The sequence below is a fragment of the Penaeus japonicus genome, unplaced genomic scaffold (assembly GCF_977035675.1).
Source record: "Penaeus japonicus unplaced genomic scaffold, GWHDUDI00000001_assembly GWHDUDI00000003, whole genome shotgun sequence".
Classification (NCBI taxonomy): domain Eukaryota; kingdom Metazoa; phylum Arthropoda; class Malacostraca; order Decapoda; family Penaeidae; genus Penaeus; species Penaeus japonicus.
The window spans coordinates 49,951,645-49,976,551 of NW_028234405.1; the positions used below are offsets into that span (position 1 = coordinate 49,951,645).

The window sequence follows — 24,907 nt, forward strand, 5'->3', positions numbered from 1 at the left end:
ATAATTTTGAAATTAAGGCATGTATACATCTCAATATACATGCTTTATACATCTCAGCAAATATTCAAAGATGTAGAGCATGCCTTTATGACTGTAGAGGAAGGCCTGATAATCCCCAAAATAGTAATTTACATTGGTTACAAGTCACCTAAAATACTAATTATCTTTGTAGTTAGACTACTTAATACTAAAGATAATTCAGGAACTTCACAACTTACTTTTCTTAGCATTTTTAAAGTAATCTTGTAAAGTCAAAGATTTCAATTTCAATATATCAATCTATTAGTCCAGCTGACTGTATTTGTGTACAAATCAAATATTCCATCTTATTATTGAAATTTACTTGTATCATATATAAAATATACTCCTGCTATTTTATGTACATAAGCATAGGAAGTACCTTCATCAATAAAACCAAATTGAGTTAAGAATAATGCCTCCAACACATAAAAAAAAGGATTGTAACTAAATGAAAAAGCCTCCTCATTTTTCTCATTCAATTTATTTACACATCTCATGTTATATATGCTGTATATACACATCTCGTATGAAAATAGTTCAACAGTAATAACAAATAAAGTACAAAACCCATCCTCTGTCAGCTGACAGTGTTAATACAGACTAAATTAAGCCATGACAATGAAGTGGTTAAAAAGCACCTTAAATATGGTACTGTATGCCAGATACTGCCATTTTGCTATGGATACAATAAAATAAACAATTATACAATTATTTATACTCGTTTCTGATATTTTGTCAGCTATTTAGCCACTTGATTGTTCGTTGGCTTGATATAGAAATCAATCTCTGAATATCGTACAATATCTACTTTTCATTATGGAAAAAGGAGAGAAAAAAAATTCTATATTTTTTTTTTCTAAAATGAACATAAAGCCTGTATTCAAAATCACTTTAATTACTTTGAGCTTACACAGTAGCTCATCTTGGAAGTATACTTTTGAAAAATGTAGTATCTTGTAGATTTTACAATTTGCATCAAGTTCTGAAATAATGGCTAATATAATATTGTGTGAGTTCAGTGTTCATGCCCTTGTATAGGTTCTTATTTTTCTTTTATCTAAGCTAATGGAATAAGGATCACTTTTAATTCAAATGCTTATTCATAGCTTTATCATCTTTCTTTAATAAAAAAATTATCATCAAACCATATTCATACTATTTTTCATATTTAATTTTAATAAATTTGGAATTACCAATTCAGACATCTTTAAAGAATATCATTATTATCTTGCCACATGAATAAAAGATATTAGGGGAACAAACAATATTTTCACCAAATACACATCACATAAATCTTTCATACTTAATAAAATCCCCCTTCCCCCCCCCCCCTAAAAAAAATCACTAATAATCAGATTCCTCCTCTCATGTAGTAATCAATTGCAAATGAAAATACTGCAAATCCACAAGCACCGAGCACTCCCGCCTTCACTCCAGCTGAAAAAATGGAAAGTTTCTTTAGTTTATTAGGTTCAGAAAAGTAGTACTTAAATCAACAATTCTTCCTTTAAACACGCACATGCACATACACACACACACACACACACACACACACACACACACACACACACACACACACACACACACACACACACACACACACACACACACACACACACACACACACACACACACACACACACACAAAAATAATAATAATAATAATAATAATAATAATAATAATAATAATAATAATAATAATAATAATAATAATAATAAAATAATTATAATATATTATTATATATAATATAATATAATTATAATATATATAATATAAATATATATATATTATATATATATATATATATATATATATATATATATATATATATATAATATATATATATATATATATATATATATATATAACTCAAAATCTAAAATATCATAATAATAAAAATATAAACAACTTCAAAAATGAAAAGCAAACCTCTGATTCCTAGAAGACCTCCTGTGACGCCTCCGGCATACGTTCCATTTTTCCAATCACTCTTCCCACGGTACTGAAAGACGATGACGGAAAATTAGTTTCAGAATTTCAATTATACTGGTGCCTCCTGGGAAAATGGGACTCCATAATCAACAAACTTTGTTCTGTTTATATGTAGGACATGTTGCCTGAGTAAATAAACACCATGTGCAATCAAATCTACTATCGGTAATATCTTGACACAATTTAACACAAATTATTCATGTTTTGTCAAAGTAACTCATAGTTGCTCCATATCTTCGTGTCATTTAGTTCTTCACAAGAAATGTAATAAATAAATTCTTTCTTTACATAAATCCAACTGCTACAAGAACATGTTCCATTCATAAATATGTGATAGAAATGACATTTACTTGATGTAATCTAACATTATTAATAATAAAGACTACAACCAAAACTGTATTTTTCTAGGAAAAAAAATTGTCTGATTCTCTCCATTCTTAAACTCATGGTCTTCATAAGAAAATTAATTATCACACCATTTAGTATTCAAAATAATGCCCCATTCAACATGATACAAAGAGAAACTTACCGACTCAATCCCACATTCTATGCCCGAAAACAGGAATCCTATAGCAGCAAAATTTTTACCATATGAAAGAGTGGAGACTTTAAGTTCTCTGAGAACCTGAAAGAAAAGACAACATCATTAAATCTTCTAAATCTTACTCATCATCAATAAAATTTCAAGTCTAACAGAAGGAAATTCTGATAACAAAATAAATTAACATAATCAAGCAGATTTATGAAAGGATATAAGGGAAACTAAATAATAAACTCAAAAGCCAGTGACCAGACTGAAACAAACTCTTTCAAATATTGATTCTCATTATAATCAAATTTCCCACAAATTTCCAACATCTCACCTCTCTGGCTGACTGTGTAGGTTTTTCTGCCGTTGGTATGGTTGGCGTAACGCTGGCAGCGAAGAGACCAATACCACCACCAAGGACAAAGCCTGAAATGGGAAATAAGTTGTCACTTCTTGTCTTTTAGTTCCTATATAGTAATCCCATAAACTGTGAAACTTCCTAGGAAAACAGTCAAAAGCCTAAAGATAATGTACTGTCCACCAATAACAGGTTACTTATTTATGGACACTCTTAGTCTTACTGATTGCCAGAGTATGGTGTACACAAAGGAAAATGAGGGGGAATATAAGAGAATATTCTATCAGGCAAATTACCAACTATCTCCTGCCAGTAATGACAGTATTACTCTTTCTGGTGAGATCTTAGGTGCACACACAAACAAAATATGCAGTGTGAAATGGTTAATGATTGTGCACTCCAAGTGTTCAATCAATCAAAATTCTTGAATTAGCTTGAACTTCTTACTAAGATTTGCTTTCCAAGTCCTCTGAAGAACCTTCTCATGTCAAGAACAATTTATTTGATGTATCTACTGTTCTAATTATTATATACAAAATGCTATCACCCAATCTACTGGACACACCCATTTCAACTAATGATTGTGTATAAATCATCCAGATGTGTAATTAACACACATAAATGGCCTTCCCATCGCACATACACATACACATACAATCGTACATGCACATCACTCACACTCACAGTAACACTCACCACCAATTCCACTACCACTATCACTATCACCTCTACCTCTACCTCTACTTCTACTATTACTACCACTATTACTTCTACTTCTACTACTACTTCTACTACTACTACTACCACTATCAATACTACTACTTCTACTACCACTATCACTACCACTACTACTACTACTACCACGACCACTACTACTACTTCTATTTCTACTACCACTATCACTACCACTACTACTACTACTACCACGACCACTACTACTACTTCTATTTCTACTACCACTATCACTACTACTACTTCTACTACCACTACTACTACTACTACCACTATCACTACTACTACTACTACTACTACTACTACCACCACTACCGCTACCACTACTACCACTACCGACCTGCCATGAGAGACAGCACGGCCTTAAAAGGACAGCTCTCGAACATCGCCTCCACTGCCTTCTCCTCCTTGCCCTTGATCACCACCGGAACAAAGGTCCTCGGGATGATGACATTCTCCCTCTCTCTCCTCTGGTTCGCCACGAGGAACCTGGCGATCTGGTCGATCTCCTGAGGGGTAAATAAGGTCCTCCTCGAGCCATCTTCGGCACTCGGGCTCGTTATTGCTGCTTCGGCTGACATGTCGCTAAGTCCTTCTCCTTCTTGATTGGGTATTTCGGGAAGAAGGGGAGCTTTGCTGGAGTTTGTCACTGTTTTGTTCGCCGTTTTGATCCTGGTTTCATGTTAATTTCGTTCAGATTTGTGTGTGGTGGTGGACGTCCGTGTCTTTTGTTTACTGCAGACGATCATGCCGCTGCGAAGGGGATACGGCGTAAAGGAAGTGTAGGGGTTACGGTGTACAAACGATTTTTTCAGTTTTACATAGGTGTGGGTAATACAATCTGTATATCTAATTACATATTTAGATTTATTTCAAATACATACTAAGCGTTTACTTGAACAAATTTTACATATACATTTGTCTGAACCAAATACGCACCAAATACACTCCTAACGCTATAAACATACGTAAATAAATATATAATTAAAACACATTTGTTTAGAATTAATCACATATTCATTTATTTATATAGATATTGATAATCTCTTGATTTTTTTCCGGTATATATTTTCCAATACCAAAAATTATTTCCATCCACTTCGTCTCGAATGTAAACAAATCTCGTGCATGTGCTTCGGGCAGACGGGTGGAGAGGCAGCCAATGTTGTGTTATAATACGTGAAAATCATGGCTAATTCACTTCAGTCTTATGTTGAAAATTATCTTTTGAATCCAGCTGCCTCTTTTAATGTGGACGAGGAAGACCAAGGTACCAAATATTGTGTCTTGTAGTCATTTTAGAAGAAAGATCTATTTATGGAAGTATTCCTTTCATTACATCTATATTACTCCGATGAATTGATTTTATTGGATCACAGATATCGGGGACAGCAGGAAACAACACTATTGATCACATTAATATAATCCTACAGAAGGGATATTTTGGCTAAGCACCTTTCATTTAAGATATAAAATCTGATTAAACCAGATTGTAAAAACCATTGAAGCCATTTTTGTTTATACCATTTCTGTTGACCAGATTGTAGGGTATGTCAAAGGCTCACCCAAGATATTCTCCCCAAAATCTATAATACACTCACACTTGGGCGTCTGCCACACCCAAACATAGATGTGTATATGGGTGTCAAAGTTAAAGTCATTGCCAACAGTTACATCTTCATACTTTGACTTTAATTTTTGTGGTTATGTTTTCGTTTTTTGATTTTGTTATTTGGCTTTGAAGAAATAAGTACTTGGAGTACAAAGATAGGAATGTTTTTGCCACATCAAACTAGAAGTGTCCTTATGCTGGAAGTGCATATCTTAAAAATTAATTGCACACTTGCACACTTCATTGACTGCTTGTGCACTTGAACATTTCTGAGATCTTTTTCATGCATTTTTCATATTCAGATGAACAGGAACATTTTGTTTCAGTTGAACTTGAGAAAAGGAATATTTTCATATTGAGTGAAGTTAGGTTAAGGTTGTTTAGCATATATAGCATGATATCCTAAAACCTGTAAGTTGTTCTCTTTCAATTATGCCTGGACTCCTTTGCCAAAACATTCACTTGTATTTCTTTTCTCATTAGCTTTAGAGTGTTTGATATAGGGTGGAATAATTTTATATTACACTGGTATGAATTCATCTCAGTTCACTGAAGTTTAAAAAATGTTCATGATTGGGTCGAATAGTTAGTGAATTATACTTTCATGGTATTATGTCATTAGGAATATTGTAGATCACACCAAAATTAATGTCTTTGTATATATATAATCAAAATACAATACAATATGAATATGATGTGGATAATACTAGCTGTTTATTTATTGAAAAGTGTTGCTTTTTCATGGTATTATGTCATTAGGAATATTGTAGATCACACCAAAATTAATGTCTTTTGATATATATAATCAAAATACAATACAATATGAGTATGATGTGGATAATACTAGCTGTTTATTTATTGAAAAGTGTTGCTTTTTCTTTCATGAACACAACAGAAAAAAGTCAGCATAGTTCAAAACAAGTGTATGTGATTCTTAAGTCAAATAGTTTAAATCTATTAGAGAAGACCCAGTAGCAAAGAGACCTACAGTATAAGCTTTCCTTTAAATTTTTCCAATAATGGGTGTTGGTGACTTATAGTTAGTGAATGAATAACTGACAACTGCAGCTGTATAGAAACGATCATTCACAAACTCACAGATTTCCTCTCCTCCTTACAGTAATAACCAAAGCACAGGTAGTAGATTCGGTCGCAAAGGAAGAGAGTGCTGGTCAGATCGGGCAGTCGATAAGCAAGCTAAGGGCCCGCAGCGCTGCTCTCTTATCAGAAAGTGATCCTCGCTACAAGGGCAAGAAGGTCTCTCGCAAAGATCTCAAGAAAGATAACGACGTCACCTATGATCCATCACTGAGCAAGTTCTTTGTCTTAGAAGGTGATGAAGATGAGGAAGAGGAAGGTAACGATGAAAATGAGGATGATGAGGAAGAGGATGGAGAAGAAGAAGAGGAGGTGGAGGAAGAGGAGAGTGTAGATGAGGATGAGAGTGAGGAAGAAAGTGTAGGTAAAGTGAATTCAGGTTTGAAGAAAATGGCTCTGAAAAAGGCTGGCAAGAAAAACAAATCGATGGACGAAGACTCAGATGAAAGCTTGTACAATGAGGAAGAAGAGGATGAATCCATAAGGAAGATTCGTCAGAGGCTTCAGAATGACTCGGGTGAATTCACGTATGTAGAGATTATTCATTATTATAAAGATAATGATATATCTTCAACAATATAACTGCTATTGTTGTTATTCTTATTTATTGTCTTGATATATTATTATTTTAATTTTCATTTAACCCATTCGCGCCGGACGTGCTGACATGTTTTGTGGTTTTTGGTTCAGACGCCAGTAACTAGATATCTGGGCAAGGCCGGTGCTCGGGATGAACAAACGGGCAGCCCAGGCTCGCGGCTTGTGCGCCCCAGAGTCTCGAGGCGTTAGGTTTATGTGTTCAAAAATCCCGGCATTACGACCGTACAAAGCCGGAATCGCCCTGGCGTGAATGGGTTAAGAATAGAATAAAGAATAATGATGACAACAGTTGCTCACCATTTTGATTTTGTTTTAGGTTTGACAATGATGGAGACTTCAGCAAGTTTGGTGATGATTTTGAAGATGATGATGATGAGGATGAAGATGAAGATGATGAGGATGAGGAGCTTAGTGGAGAGGAAGAGGGAGGTGTAGATTCCGAGAGTGGTTATGGAGGGTCGCTCAAGAAATTCAGCAGCGCAGATCAGTCAGAAGAGGTCAGGAAAGGTCGAGCTGTGAAGAGTCAGTTAGGTATGTGTTTTTAAGTTTTAATTGATGAAGTACTGAATGTATATCAAATTGAAATTAAGATAAGTCGTATGTGTAAAGGTTTTATATAAAGATGGGTGGATTGATTTAAAATATAAGTAGTGTAAGTCGTATGTGTAAAGGTTTTATATAAAGATGGGTGGATTGATTTAAAATATAAGTAGTGTAATCTGAATTGCATTGATTGATGTTGTAAGGTATTTTTTCAGGTAGAATCCAAACTGTTTTAAAAGTAGGAAAACAGGTCTAAATTCATGTCAGAGAAATTGTTCATCTAATAAGGGTTACATAACATAAACCCTTCAAGGAATACCATATTACTTTTAAGGACTTGTAGTTCAAGATCAGGAAGGATATCAGCAAAGTTGATTCCTTATACTCACCATCACATGCAAAACAATATGCTCACACTATATTCTTCATTTGTGCTCACAGAAATATATGACTCGTTGTTTGAGGGTCGCATAAGTATGCAGAAGATGGTGAGTCAGACCAACCAGTTGCCACAGTGGGACACCTTCAAGTTGTTCGCACGGGAAAATGATCCAAACTTCACCAAGAATCTTTCCCAAGCAAAGTCTGCAACCAAGGTCTTGCTAAGCACTCTTCTAGATATACAGGTGAGCAAAAATACCACTTCATTTCTTTCTTTTATTTTGTGATTGATGAATATAAAGTGGCCTCGTTTTAAAGTTAAGTGTGAGCTGGATTATCAGATTGAAATATTCCGCTTTTGTTATCCCAATTATGATGGCCGTGTTTCGGATGTGGCTGGCCTGCCGTCCGGGGAGATTTTGTTTTTCTGAGAAAGTAACTGTGGCCAACACTTCATCAGTAATGTCATCACTGTAAACTTTGTGGCTGGGATAGTGTTTGCCTGAATGTGAAATTCATAAACTGCTTATTAAACATTTGGGTCATATTCAAGCATATGGCAATTTAAGGTTGAAACTTAAAATGATACTCAAAGGAGATACCTACAGTGCCCTCTAGCTTACAGATTATGAAGAGTGAAAAGAAACACTTGGAAAAGAAGCTTTCAAATGATCACGTGCACTTTTTGATCTAAGAATATGAAATAAACTAGTGCAAATTTTATGTGTGTAGCTTGCAGATGTATCTAGAAACTCTTAACCAATTTTCTTTTATTTCAGGAGTTAATCCTAAAGAAGAATCCAGAGACACAACACATAATAACTGGTAAACCCAAAAAGGATATGGGAACAGAAAGGTGAGATTTTATTTATCATGTGGCACCTGAAATAGAAAAGAATGTACTATAAGAAGTCTTCGTATTTTTAAGTTTTCTGAAGAAAATTATCGGATTGTAACTGTTTCAGGAAAGTAGAATTCAAAGATTTTACTTTTTTCTCAGTCCAAGTCATTATTTACATCTTATTATCATTAGGAACATAATATTATAATCCGTTTGGTTGCAACATATACGCCAATTTGTATAATCACATAGTCCCGTGCTTATTATTGTCTGCTGGTTTTAGAAGAATGGCTCAGTGAATTAACAAGATATCCCTTTTCTCAGCGATGAAGAAATTACGAGTAGTGAGGATGAGAAGATGGAAGACGACGACGACCAGGAGACCAACAGAGGTACCAAGCGTAAAATGAAGATGGAAGAGTACGAGGAAGTGTTGAGCAAGAGACATGCCGCGTGTATACCATTCCGGGATGAGACCATAAACAAGTATGTTCACCTTGTATATATTCTTTAGTTATTGCTAGGGAAGTTGGTGGGTGTGACCAGGGTTTGACTAGTCGGCAACAAACCCTCGCTCCACCGTCAATACTTTGCAGGAAATAGTAGGTATTTATTTGTTAGAAACTGCCTGATTAAGAGAAGGTGATAGAATAATAATTGCTGCTGAATCTCATAGTTGTAGATGATGTAATGACTTATAATTCTTATTGATTTATTTTGATAATGTAGTAATACACCCCCCCCCCCCCAGGCAGGGTGAATTCTTATTATAATAACCACAATGCCAACCTCAAGATTAGACTAGAACCATAGTCTCTCTTTTCTTTATGAAATTACACTCATTCTTAGAATTTTCTTTTATGTCGGAAAACTAGGGCAATTTCTGCAGGTGCCTTGATTACTACCAACTTTGATTTTTCCGCAGGTGGTACGAAAAGACTAAACTGCTGTCCAGTCGTAATGCCCAGAGCTCATTCAGTGGGTTTGAAGTATCAGCCTTGCAGCAGATGAAAAACATTTTGGGGAACAAACAACAGCTGATTCAACGTACCCAGCTCACTGGTGCTACGAGAGGGACTGCATATCACATTCTAGGTCGTAAGGACAGCACCAATACAGAGGTCAGTACTGTGTGTTAACCCTTTGATGACGGTGCGTCACACCCGTGTGACACAGCTAAATGCCTGATGACGGGGCGACACACCAGTGTGACGTTCCCGATACAATATTGCATAGGCCCGGTGTAGGGGGTTTCCACTTATCGCCGGGCCTGTCGGGATTGGGTTAATGGGGGATTTGATATTTGTTAGGCCCTCTACTTTCATTATAGTATTTCTTATCTTGTTTATGACTAATGGATAGATAGATTAATGTTTTTCTTTTGCTTTGCACATTTATTCTGGATGGAGAAACTTCCAATGGAGTATCAAGTGTCATAATATACCAGATTAACCTATTCGTCATAGTTTTAATCAAATATTTATGCAGTAGGATGGCTGGTTCACATTGTCTGGCATGGTGCCATCCACGTCTATGACTGACTTTGCCTTTGCAGCAAATCATGCCATCTGCTGCTAATGGGTTAATGGAAGTTCATCAGTATGTCATTTGTCATTTTCATTATAGATGAAAAATATATGGTATTGGATAATGTTACAGTTCCCATTAGATAACGGTGATATCTGTAATAAGATGATAAGTGTTATGATATTTTGGCAGTAGTATTTAATTTGTTGCCTTTTCATCAGAGAATGTGTCTGTTTTATTGACTAGGTAAGCCTTTATGCCTGTAAGGGCTTCTAAACCTAGAAAAGAGATCCTATATGATATTTCTGTATGAATGTAGTTTTATGGACTGTCTTCTTCTACTGGCTTTTCCCAATTTACTCGGGGTCGCCGGCACGGATCCGCCTCCTCCATGTGGTCCTCCATAATGCATCGCTCTCTGTCACCCCTTTCGCTATCTTGTCCTCTTTCACGCAATCCTCCCACCTTCTTTTGGGCCTTCCCCTCTTCCTCCTCCCAACAGTCATCCGTCTAACCCTCTTCCCTACATAATCTCCATTTCTTCTCACTACGTGTCCCAGCCACCTCAATCTGCTTTCTCTCAACTTTTCTGATATTACTGCAACTTTCAATCTTTCTCTAATGTCCTCATTTCTTACTTTATCCAACTTTGTGAACCCCAGTGACCACCTCAGCATCTTCATTTCGGCTACCTGTATTTTCTTCTCCTGTGCTTTCGTCATAGCCACCGCCTCCATGCCATAGATCATTGCTGGTCTTACTATGGTCTTGTACATTTTTCCTTTCACCACATCTGACACTTTTCTATCGCACATCACCCCTGTTACTTTCTTCCACGCACCCCAACCTGCTTGTATGCGTTTTGTGACTTCCCTGTCCGAACCTCCATCTTCCTGCACTGTGGAGCCAAGGTACTTAAACTCTTTTACCTGGTTCACGTCCTCACCCTGTATCTTTACCGGTGTTACATCCTCATCATCATCCTCTACGTCCTCTTCTCCTACCTTCATCTTCAAATACTCGGTCTTCTGTCTACTGACTCTCATTCCTCTGGTCTCCATTGCATTCCTCCAAAGCTCTAATCTCAGCTCTACCTCCTCCTTCGTCTTCCCGCACACCACTACATCGTCCGCAAACAGCATATCCCACGGGGCTTCCCTCTGGATTACCTCCGTCATGCAATCCATAATCACTGCAAACAAGAATGGGCTAAGTGCTGACCCTTGATGCAGCCCCACCGTTACCTCAAACTCCTCCGTATCACCCGCCGCGCACCTCACCACAGTCTTACTGCTCTCATACATATCTTGTATCAACCTGATGTATTTCTCTTCCACCCCCCTCAGTCTCAAACAATTCCATACCTCTTGTCTCGGTACCCGATCGTAAGCTTTCTCTAGATCAATGAAGATACAATGTAGTTCTTCTTGCCCCTCCCTGTGCTTCTCCATTATCTGCCTGAGCGCAAAAATTGCGTCAGTTGTGCTTCTATTTGGCATAAACCCAAACTGTTGGTCAGACACCTCCACTCTACTCCTCAATCTCTTGTCTATGATCCTTTCCCACATCTTTAGGGTATGTGAGGTTAGTTTGATGCCCCGGTAGTTTCCACAATCCTGTATGTCCCCTTTGTTCTTGAAAATGGGTATGAGAGTACTATCTCTCCATTCATCTGGCATATGCTCTGTCTCCAAGATGTTTCTGAATACCTCTGATAGCCACCTCACTGCTGTTCTGCCCATAGCCTTCCATGCTTCGACTGGTATATCATCCGGTCCCACCGCTTTACCATTCTTCATCCTTTTTATTGCTGTTGTCACTTCCATTTCTCCAACCTCCTCTATCTCTCCTTCTTCTGCAGCTTCAATCACTAGTTCTACTCTTGGGTTCTCTACATTCATCAAATGTTGGTAGTACTCCTTCCATCTTTCTTTTATCTGTTTGCCGTCTGTCAACACTAGTCCTTCACCGTCTTTTATCCTTTTAGCTTGGTATACATCTTGCGCCTCCTTATGTTTCTGCTTGGCTATCCTGATAGCTTTCCTTTGCCCATCTTGTCCGTCTAGGCTACTATACAACTCCTCGTACGCTTTGCTTTTGGCTTTTGCCACTTCTCTTTTCGCTTTCTTATTTGCCTCTTTAAAGGCTACAATAGTTTCCTCACATCTATTTAGATCTCTCTCCTTCTTCTTTTCTCCCTTGTCCCTGATCGCATCCTGCACCTCGGTGTTCCACCACCACGTCTCTTCTTTCTTCCCTTTCCTGCCTGAAGTACGCCCTAGTACCTCGACAGCCGTTTCCCGTACTACCCCACTCAATGTGCTCCACTCTTTCCGCTCTTCCATATCCAATTTCCTCTCCACCTCCTGGACAAATTTATTTCGATGTTCCTCTTCGTTTAACTTCCACCAGCGCGTTTTCTTTGTTCCACATTCGCTTCTTTTAATTTGTTGTTTCATCTTTACCTTGCAGACTACCAGCTTGTGCTGTTTAGCCACCGCTTCTTTTGGCAGGACATAGCAATCTTGTATTGTCTTCAGTTCCCTTCTCTTGCACATGATGTAGTCCACCTGTGTACTTTGTCCCCCACTAGTATAAGTTGCTCGTCGGGTCAATCTCTTTTGGAAGTAGGTGTTAACTACTGCCATGCTTTTTGCTGTTGCAAAGTCCACAATTTTGTCTCCTCCTTCGTTCCGTATTCCGACACCGTACTTTCCCGTAACCTCTGTGTCCAAGCTCCCTTCCCCGACATGACCGTTGAAGTCACCTGCTACCCACGTCACCTCTGCATCTGGTATCTTCAGCATCACATCCCCAAGCTGTTCCCAGAAGTCGTCTTTCTCTTCATCTGTACACCCCACTTGAGGAGCGTAGATGCAAACCACATTCATAGTGGTTTCTGCCACCTCGATCTTGACCCATATTATTCTGTCGGATGTTCTGTTTACCTGCACCACTCCTTCTTTCATTTCCGGACTCAGCACCACTCCAACACCGTTTCTTTTGTTGTTTTCCCCCACGTAGTACAACTTATAGCCGTTTCCCAGTTCTTTGGCTTTTTGCCCTTTCCACCTTGTTTCCTGCACACACAAAACGTCTATTTTCTTCCTCTCCATTACATCCACCACTTCACGTCCCCTTCCGGTCATTGTACCCACATTCAGTGTTGCGATGACCACCGTTCTGTCTACCATCTTTGACTTCCTCCTTTCACCCCTCTGAGCTATCTTCTTTAGTCTTACCCGCTCCTGGTAAGGTAGCCGTCGCTCACTTCTCACAGCTTTACGGCGATCTTGCTGCGCATCGCTTGTGGGGAATGCCCTAGCATTATTGTCTTTCCTCTGGTTCCGTGTCATATTGTGTTTGGCAAAGGTTTTAAAGCCGGATGCCCTTCCTGCCGCCAACCCTCCCCATTTACCCGGGCTTGGGACCGGCACTTCCACGTCACTGGATTGTGAGGCTTCCGTGGCTGGGTTTTTTATGGACTGTAATTATTATTATTATTTTTTTTTATGCAAACATTTGAAAGTACACATGCCAAAGTCTTTATTTTCCATAAACTAGTTACTGACATTGAAACAAGTTAATAGGTGTTCATTTTCATATACACTATTTCTTCAAGGCAAATACTATGTGTAATACAGTATCACTTATTTTGTTTAGTGTTTTGGTTAACAGCATTATTCAAATGAGAGCTCTACTATTGCATGAAGTAAACATCACATTCATTTCAGTATACAATTGGTTGCATTTCTTGAAATATATGTATGTACAATATATAAAAAAAAAGGGAAATGCTTCCAGTTGAAGATATTGTTAGTATCTGAGCAACATCCAAGAAAATACATTTTTCACTATTAATTTCTCTCTTTACCCCATGTCTTCAACCTAAAGTGAGTTTCTTATTTACTCAGGTGGGAAATGAAGAATACGACGCTGAGATCTTCGACGACAATGACTTTTATACAAGGTCGCTGGAAGAGGTTCTAAAGGCCAAGGTGGCACTGTCAGACGACATGACAGACGTGTCGAGGAAATGGATCGAAATCCAGAACCTCCGCAGGAAGGCCAAGAAGAAAGTCGATACCAAAGCAAGCAAAGGGCGGAAAATTAGATTCGATGTAAGTATTGCTCCGTAAGCAGTATTCAAATTTGTATGTTAGTTTGACCCCTTGGCGATGGGTATGCTTCCTGGGTTCGTAATACTTTTTTACAGCATTTTACCTTTTGTTTATATTATAAACTATTTGTTCCTTTATTTATGATGCCTTGTCATACCAAATGATTTTTAGTATCACTTGCTGATATAAGATATATAGACATATATCATACTATAATTCTAGAAAATAATAGAAAACACACAATCTCGAGATATGGTTTAACTCAGAAGGATTATGATACACAAGACAAGCAGTACACAATAAGGTGATGTAATTTCATGTATTTATCTTCTGTTTTAAAATTATCTTTTTATTTATTTATCTCCAGGTTATGAGTAAGCTGCAGCAGTACCTAGCGCCTTGTTACTTCCCGCGCATGGATGATGGAGCAATAAACATTCTTTTTGCATCTCTGTTTGGCAATGCTGTTAAGAATGTGAAAGATACTAAAACAGAGCCTGTCGCTGGTGAACAGAAATGACAGGAGATAGGAATTGCGTAATATGTATTTTATATATATATATAAATTTCAATAAATAGGTTTGTTTATAATGGTTGTTTCTCTTGAAATCTTTTGAAAATTTCAACAGTAAAGATACAAATCTCCAGCAAATATATACAATGCATTGAGAAATATATCTCAGATGAAGAAAACGATAAGAAGAAAATTATTTGAAATAGTCACAATAAATTAAATGTTTCTTTGAAAGACAAACTTGAGTGATTACTTTATTCAGATTTAGACATATTGTAAGATAAGGAGAAGAAACGATATTAAGAGTTATAAAAGAACTGTTTTCTGCACCTTCAACAACACATGAAGAAACCTTAGTACCGAGTTCAATGACTGGAGTTTCATTAGACATTCTTATATATTACATTGACTTCTTATTATGGGATCTTTTAGATGACCTTTTATCTTGGATATATTTCAGTTATGATCTTGCAGAGGTCAACTTTCTCATGCATTGTTAAAACTGCTTTTCCTTCATGTATTGAAGCCTCAGAATTTGATATTTATGTTTTGATAACATTCATGAAATTCATTCATATGGTGTAAAGGATACACAATTATTGTAATTTACATTGTTTACAATATACAGGTTTATATGCTGTAAAACCAATATGCTCTCACTGGTCAACATTAAAACGGTCCAAAGGGTTTTTTATTCCAAATAGTACTAAAGCCTTTCAATTGCAAGACTCCATTTTAAACAGTATATGGCATAGTCATGATTGGGAATTCTTATTCATCTTTTTTTTTTATGTGTAAAGGAAACTGTGTATAGGTTAGTCATGGGATTTCTCTGTTTTGTCTAAAATCTTCAGTGTACCGGGAATCCCAGTTTGTTGTGTGTCATACTGTGATTATTTATAAAACGTTATTTGTGTCGTGATGTTCCATGCTAAGAAATAGGGAAAGAAAAGTGCATTATGCCTAAGGAATGATCTTGTGAAACTGAAGCATATTATCACTTACAGAAAGACTTGCCATAGAATTTGCACATAAGAATAATTTAAATATGCCGAATGTGGAATGATGTTTAACGTTCGGCAGATAACTGTATAGTTACTGGAGTTCCTTAAATTTCAAAGTACAGCTGTTAATTTATAGGGCTACGAGGGCTCGTGAAAGAAGACTATGGCTGTAAAACGAAATCTATTAAATCTATCAACGCAACGACACCATGTAAAATGTAAAAATGTCCTGAGATTCGAAATTCACATTGTTTCTGCTAGTTGTCGTCTGTTGTAATTAGCTGTTTACTAAATATTGATATTATTAGTGTAGTATGACCATTATCACAATAATTGTTATCATTATTATCATTTTGCTATGGCTTATATGTGGCATGAAATTTGAATGTCAGGGTTTTTCTGCTTGTGTCTTCGTATATACCGAGTTATTTATTAAACATCTATGTTATTAAACAGAGGAATACCATCACTAATCTATAAACTATTTTCTTTACACATAAACAAATATTATTAGTATTACCATGAAAATGTTCAGGCATTATTGAGGATGCTGTATATTTATTATTTTGTAATACACTAATGTCTGGTGTCATTAGCGTATTGCAGTCATAGGATAACTTTCTTTTAAGTGTTCTTGATAATTTGAATGTTGCAGTCCACTAAAAGCTTCTTATTTTGCAATTTCACCTGAATTCCCATGTCCTTGTTTTCATAACGTGAGTTGCATGGTTTAGAAATGTATAGAAACCGTTATAAAGCGTATTTTTTCGGCACGTACATCCCATACATATAAACAAACAAAAGCATGTTATTTCCTTTATTTTAGAGTAGCCCACATGATCAAGAAATATGCAATGTATACAACAATATCAATCAAATACAACCATCCTAAAAACAATGAAAATGAAACTACATACCCCACAGTAAGTGCAAACCCCCAGACCAGCAGGTATCACACATACAAACCAACAGTCTTCCAGCCATAAATAAGGCTTAGCACTATGATAACATTATTGTGGTCTGACATGAGGATGCACTCACAGAATATAATCCCAGAAGGTGCGAACAGACCCCCCTACATTTTTTTCCCCGGCCAGTGGACCTCTCGCCCTCCCGACGTCATTGGGTTAGAGCCAAGTGACCAGATGGCAATTGATGTCATTTCAAATTATTTCCTTTTGTTTTCAGTTGAGGTCAGTGGGTAGACTCTGTATCTTTATTCTTCGTTTGGTTATTTGTGATATATATATATATATATATATATATATATATATATATATATATATACATATATATATATATATAAATATATATATATATATAAAATATATATATATATATATATATATAAATATATATGTATATACATATATATGTATATATATATGTATATATATATATATAAATATATATATATATATGTGTGTGTGTGTGTGTGTGTGTGTGTGTGTGTGTGTGTTTGTGTATATACATATATATTATATATATACATATATATGTATATATATATATATATATATATATATATATATATATTACTGGATAATGTTTTAGCTAGACATCAAATGAAAATGACACAACTATTTATGAGGTTTTTATAATTTTCACCATTACCCAAATTAAATATATATACTGCGTAATATTTGAATCGACGAATGATAAACGGCTATCAGTTCAATTGCTCATCGTTAGTACCGTTCACGAAAGGTTAAATATAACAATATTTATTCTTCCGTAGGATTTCATATCCTATCTGCCAATGTCTTAATCAATTTCTGCCACCTCTTTCTCACTTATGACTCCGTTATTCCATCATATAAAAATCACGTATATCTTTATCACGAACGTATGTCTCTCTGCCATTACCCACAAAACACAAAAACATTACAACAACAACAACAACAGAGGACTTACTATAGTCCATGCAATTACCCACAAAACAAAAACATAACAACAAAAAAAAGGACTTACCATCATCCATGCAATTACCCACAAAACACGAAAACATTACAACAACAACAACAAAAAAAGGACTTACCATCGTCCATGCAATTACCCACAAAACACAAAAACATTACAACAACAACAACAAAAGGACTTACTATCATCGACCTTGCAATTACCCACAAAACACGAAAACATAACAACAACAAAAAAATGGACTTATCATCGTCCATGCAATTACCCACAAAACAAAAACATAACAACAACAACAACAAAAAAGAACTTACCATCGTCCATGCAATTACCCACAAAACACAAAAACATTACAACAACAACAACAACAAAAAAGGACTTACCATCGTCCATGCAATTACCCACAAAACACGAAAACAACAACAACAACAAAAAAGGACTTACCATCGTCCATGCAATTGCCCACAAAACACAAAAACATTACAACAACAACAACAAAAGGACTTACCATCATCCATGCAATTACCCACAAAACACAAAAACATAACAACAACAACAACAAAAAAGGACTTACTATCATCGTCCATGCAATTACCCACAAAACACAAAAACATTACAACAACAACAACAACAAAGGACCTACTATCGCCCATGCAGAAATAGGCCTACAGGCAACATACCGCATAATGAGGTGAGGGTGAGGCTGTCCATCAAGGATTGTGACCTTCACATGGATGACCTAGAGTCAAGGATAACCTAGGGTGTAGGATAACTAATGTGCTAAAGGGAGTGCCCGTTTTCATTCGCCGATGAAGCACCGATGGCTTGGGGAAATGTCAGAATGTTGCGTTTATTTCTGATTTTGGTTCAGTCTTTGGATGGGGATGAAGGTGTGTTTGAGTGGGTGGGTGTGTTTGTTTGTGTGCGTGTGTGTGTGTGTTTGACTATGCAATGTGTATGTATGTGTGTGTGTTTGTTTGTTTGTTTGTGTGTCTGTGTGTGTTACTGTGTTGTGTGTGTGTGATTATGCTGTGTGTATGTATGTGTTTGTTTGTGTTTGTGCAAGTGAGTGTGTGTATGTGTGTTTGTGTGTGTGTGCGTGCGTGTGACTGTATTGTGTGTGACTATATTGTGTGTGTGACCATGCTGTGTGTATGTTTGATGATGATTTGTGTGTGTGTGTTTGTTTGTGTGTGTGACTATGCAGTGTGAGTGAGTGTTTGTGTGTGTGTATGTGTGTGTCTAAACATTAATAAATAAGGCCTTACATTACACAAAAAAGTTAATCCTCCATGAATCATCACATTAAATATGTCATGCTGGCCATCTCCGTGTGCCAGAATCTACAATGACGTGTCCATGAGCTCATCGGTGACGTAGCGGGGTAGTGACGTCATAACGACGTCATTATTTAAATAGAACGATGATGCCATGCTTCGACCGTATTGCCATATGGTGGTCGCTCATTTGGTCTTCCAAGCATAATGGTTCGTGTCGGAAATTTGCTGACTCACCTCAGCACACCTGTCACCCATAAGCATATGGTCACGCAAGTAATAGTCATCATTTTTGCGGGAATACGTGCCAATTATCTAAAATATAAGAGCATTCTTTTTGGTGTAGCGGTCCTCATCTTCACAGTTTTTTTGTTTTTTTTTTACTCTCAATTCAAAATGTGCATAAGTATCATCATTCACGCAAGTGTCCAACAGCCTCTGCCATGTAACGGTTATCGACATATATGCTACATTATCACTTTCTGCCTGCACACTTTGCCTTTCTGTGTGTACGCTTCTCTCTATCTGTCTCTCTTTTTCTCTGTTTGACAGTCTCTGTTTCTGTGTCTCTCTTCATCTCTCTCTCTCTCTCTTTCTCTGTCTCTCTCTCTCTCTCTCTCTCTCTCTCTCTTTCTTTCTTTCTGTTTGACAGTCTCTGTTTCTGTGTATCTCTTCATCTCTCCTCTCATTTTCTCTCTCTCACTCTCTCTCTCGTTCTCTCTCTTTCTGTTTGACAATCTATGTTTCTGTGTATCTCTTCATCTCTCCTCTCATTCTCTCTTTCTTTCTCTCTCTCTCTCTCTCTCTCTCTCTCTCTCTCTCTCTCTCTCTCTCTCTCATACACACACACACACACACACGGTTATTTTTGTACATTTCACACAATGTAAAAAAGTGACCCCTTTTCGCATGAGGAAATCCAATGATAATCTTTAGTTTCTCTTTGTTACATTCGTCAAGAGGATGAAGTCTCTTTGCTACATTCGTTCATATCTTTTATCATCTTTATCTTTATTCTTTATCATTCATATCTTTTATCATCTTGTATCATCTCCTAATGTATCTGTAACGTATTCCATGTGTTATCCCTTAACACCGCCTACAGGAAAAACAGCTGCGGTCTGAAAACACACCTTGGGGTGTTGCCACTGTAAGCTATTAGTGTAAGTCTGCTCAGGACACACTAATTAGGTGTATATAATGGTTGATGTTGGTTATTTGGTATAAGGTATTGCTTAGACATTGGCAACTATATAGATACATATATGCATAGACATACATACACGGGTGTGTGTATATTTATATATATATATATATATATATATATACATATCTATATATTTACACACATACAGTCAAACAAACACGCACATGTGTGTTTATATATATATATATATATATATATATATATATATATATATATATATATATATATATATATATATATATATACACACACGCACTCACACACATACACACACACGCAAACACACACAAACATACGCACACCAACGAACAAATCACACACACATATATATATATATTATTATTATTATTATTACTGACAAATCCCTAGCAATCGTTGTTCCGGCAAGAGTTGTCCCTCCCCTACTCCCACTCCCACTCCCACTCTCACTCCCGCTGCCACCTCCTCCCACACGGTAGGCGAGATTCCAACAGGTCCTTCACCGCTCCACCTGTGCGTAAACCTGCGTTAAGTGAAAATGCTACAACGAACCTTTACTTATGTCTTGGGACCTCATGATATTTTATCTATGTAGATACTGAAGAGATTGTTTAAGGACAGTTTTGATTATATTTTGATTAGGGGGGGGGAAGGGGGTATAGGGAGAGGAAGTTGATTTCCCGTCTTTGTGGGTTTTTTTAGCGGAATCGGTACGCGGATTTTTCTTTCTTTTTTATAAAAATTGTCACTCGATATCTGGTTCCTCTAGCCGGCAAGCATAGTGGTCTGAAAAGGAGGTACCTAAAGCGTTTCCGAATATTTGAAGGGACGAATACCAAGGGAAATGTACTAACGCTTTTGAAATTATAGAATAGGTGTGTTGCCACTTCTGAATTGAATGGATTATTCAATAAATTCCACAGGAAGAAAGTGCCCCTCCTTGTGAACGCCGGGTCGCCCACATCCCCCCCCCCCCCCACAGGCTTGCTGTCGCTAATTCTTCTAAATTCATCATTATTTTCGAAATGTTAGTTATAATAATGTAGAATAATATACCGGAATTATTATTACAAACGGCACTGCCAGTTATTTACTTCCTGTCATAGAGATACGACAATTTTCGGGCAGATGACGTTTTTATGACATCATCATAGTAGAGATAGTGGTATTCTGTTTATTCTGATGTTTATATCTATGACAGTTCGCATTCACTATAAAATACTGTGCAAACAATAGCAATACAATAAGAAAATGAAACCCCTTTTGGCTTGGTAAACCTTTTACTGAATGGCTAGTGATGATACTCATCGTCGATGATGTCATAACACAAATATGTATGACGTCATAAAGGATGAAAGCGTCTAGCTCCTGATTGGTCAAGAGATCGGCCAATGGCGCACCTTTTTTGTGACGTCACGCTTTTTTTTTATTGTCGACCGGGTTATGACGTGGCTGGCGTTCCAAAGGGTAGTTGCTGGACCAGGTGTCTCCGCCAACACATCCGGCCAGGGACTCATTCGGAGTTCTGTGAAAGAGACCGGGTGCTTAATATCAAAAGTATTTATTTACCTTGCCTTTCAACCACATAGCAACCGGATGCGGCGCCAGGGAGGGAGACACTTGTGGAGGGCTAGACACGGCGCCGTCGCAGAGTCATTGATGCGCTGGGGGGAAGATAATGTTTCGTCCACTCACTCTTTTCTGTCTGTGTCTCTGTCTGTTTGTATGTTTGTATGTCTGAGTGGGAGGTTGGTTCTCTTCCTTACCTGCTTTCTCTATGTTTTTGTGTGTGTGTGTTTCTGTTGCTAGGCTTCTCTCTCTCTCTCTCTCTCTTTCTCTTTCTTTCTCTTTCTTTCTTTCTCTCTCTCTCTCTCTCTCTCTCTCTCTCTCTCTCTCTCTCTCTCTCTCTCTCTCTCTCTCTCTCTCCCTCACACACACACACACACCACTCACACACACATACACACACACACACACAGAAACATATATTTGAATATGTCTACTCATGCATCCAATATGAGTGACTTAATTTTTTTTATGCATTTATGCTTAGACATACATCGTACGTATGTCTCTTTCCGTTTCAATCCAAAATATACGATACACACAAAGAAAACAAAAACCTACATATGGCAACACTCACACAGAGGATAAACTCAGGTTCTGAAATACGAGATCAACGATTTCCTTGCATTTTATTCGTTATTTTTCCGATTGCACCTTTTATTTGGGATTTAGAAACGAAAACCGAAACCTAACTTGCCAAATGTAGTTACTAGGCACCCAGAGAGATGCTCAAAATACCAAGAGAGTATAAATATAACTCTGTTTTACGATGAGATTGAGTGTTGGCACTTGAATGGCCGTCTTCTGGAGGAAAGATGCAGTGACCTTTCAGAGCTTCGTTAGACACTCTTACACTGTGACTCATGCTGTGGTTTGTGTGTGGTTGTGTGTGGCGGAGGAGGTAGGTGGGGGAGGGGAGGGGATGGGGAGGGGGCGGGGAGAGGGTGTAGGAGGGTCTGTGTATGTCTGTTTGATTGTTTGAAATGGATTTTTGTTTGTTTGTGTATATATGTGTGTTTTGTGTGTATGTGTGTGTGTTCGTGTTGTGTTATGTTATGTTTGTTTGTTTAGGTGTGTGTGTGTGTTTGTGTCTCGTTATTCACAAGTCATAGATATTTGTGTTTGTATATTTGGGTGCGTGTATTTGTACGTATACTTTCCTCTTATAGACGTTACCTGCTTCGTAAAGAGATAATGGAACAGCGTGTTGCATATATCATTAATGCAAAGACGAAAACCTCCTCTTTCGAGTATGACATCATTAACATCAACATTCATCCTTGCATGACACAAGCTTCTTTTCATCCCCTCGAGTGAGCGCCGAGGCACCCGTCGGGGCGTGAATAATGCTATGAATGTTAAAGGAGAAGCAGTGAATAATAATACCATTAATGTCAAACGACAAACGTGACACATATACATAGTCGTATACGTTCACAAAAAAAGGGGACGAGAAATTATATATTCAAAAGTTTTTATCATAAAAAAATATTTTGGTACGTGATGAGGCGCAAGGTATTTTCCATTAGTATTCTAAGTATCTTATGAAAACAACGTTATTTTGCAAAACAAAATTGATAGATGTTTTCGATCGCGGGAAATCAAACAAACAAACAAAAAACACGTAAAGCATATTAAGGCAGTCCTATAAATAATGATTGTTTTTTTCTTGAATGCAGGAATCCACAGATTAATTATCTTGTATTTTAGGTCGTCGCAAAAAAAAAAAAATAAAAAAAATAAAAAAAAGTTTTCCAAACCAAATATTACAAAAGCTGCAATAATCACACTCCATAGTAATTAATCTCTTCCTAACCATCACCTTCTCAAGGAACAAGAACAACACACGTCATTTCTAGCGTCCCATCACCGTAAGAGTCAGAAATATCTTCGAAATGGACTTTTAGAAGAAGATGAATAGCGTGTCTTCGCGATTGCAGCTCATGTCAGATGGCAGGCAGTTTACCAGAAGTCATATCGTCTCACTGATCATGCACATGAATCCGACCATCCGTCCTGTTAAGTAAATAAACCCTACAAGTGCGGAACACGTAAGAACCAGGGATTCGTTTGACTCAATTTCACATGGAGTATTTATTTTCTTTTGTGCTTGTTCGCCGTCGACTGAATCAAAGGCCTTTATAAAGGAGTCGGAAAGGCCTTTATAAAGGAGACGGAAAGGCCTTATTAAAGGAGACGGAAAGGCCTTGATAAAGGAGACGGAAAGGCTTTGATAAAAGAGACGGAAAGGCCTTTATAAAGGAGACGGAAAGGCCTTTATAAAGAAGGAAAGGCCTTTATAAAAGAGACGGAAAATGCAGCTTATATCCTACGTGAATGAAATATTTATCAATCCTTCGAAATATATAGATCTAGAAAACTCTTCAGTGAGAGCATAGATTATAGATATTATGATAAAGGAATGCTATAGATAACAGATGCTTCCCTTTACCCGTATTGTTATTGCATTCAAGTCGATCTTTCTCTCTTTAAGGTACTGGTAACAGACTCGCACGATATCTGTCGTATATAAGTGAATACGATATTACTATGTGGATATTTGGAGCAAGGGAACATACGAGCAATTCTTTATGCTACGATTTAACTGCATATTGATTCACATGTTGATATATATATATATATATATATAATATATATATATATATATATATATATATATATATATATATATATTATTTTTTTTTTTTTTTTTTTTTTTTTTTTTTTTTTTTTTTTTTTTTTTTTTTTTTTTTTAATTTGGTAGGGTACTTTCGCAAATAAGATATGCGCCATTAATGCAAAGAGACTTAGTCATGAGCCGAAGCAACATTGCAACTGCGACGGTCAAATGAAAGTCAGTAGTGGATGAGTTATCATTCTACTGGCGTGATTTTTTGACTACATAACAGTGCCACTGAGATCATGTTACGATAAAGATAAGTCTACTGATTAAGATAGTTGTTCTAGGAGCTGATGCTGAGTCACCTCTCACTGAAGTTTGAAGCTACATATGCAGTGCAATAAATAATAATTTTAATAATGAATAATAATAATAATTAATAATTATTTTGATAATGAATAATAATA

The 24,907-nt window shown here is 36.9% G+C and overlaps 2 protein-coding genes across 2 annotated transcripts; one reads left to right on the forward strand and one right to left on the reverse strand.

The window, feature by feature from the left end:
- Positions 1–483: 483 nt before the first annotated feature.
- On the reverse strand, positions 484–4,397 carry LOC122247841 (mitochondrial import inner membrane translocase subunit Tim22). Its single transcript, XM_043007478.2, has 5 exons — positions 3,974–4,397; positions 2,878–2,969; positions 2,544–2,639; positions 1,952–2,024; positions 484–1,458 (listed from the first exon to the last, which is right to left on the reverse strand). The coding sequence occupies exons 1-5, from the start codon at positions 4,212–4,214 to the stop codon at positions 1,373–1,375; spliced, it is 588 nt and encodes a 195-aa protein (XP_042863412.1). The 5' UTR covers positions 4,215–4,397; the 3' UTR covers positions 484–1,372.
- A 350-nt stretch (positions 4,398–4,747) lies between these two features.
- On the forward strand, positions 4,748–14,947 carry LOC122247842 (protein AATF). Its single transcript, XM_043007479.2, has 9 exons — positions 4,748–4,903; positions 6,366–6,870; positions 7,260–7,474; positions 7,928–8,112; positions 8,647–8,723; positions 9,033–9,194; positions 9,634–9,829; positions 14,150–14,356; positions 14,724–14,947. Exons 1-9 carry the CDS (start codon positions 4,822–4,824, stop codon positions 14,874–14,876), a joined length of 1,782 nt encoding a protein of 593 aa, XP_042863413.2. The 5' UTR covers positions 4,748–4,821; the 3' UTR covers positions 14,877–14,947.
- The last annotated feature ends 9,960 nt before the right edge of the window (positions 14,948–24,907 follow it).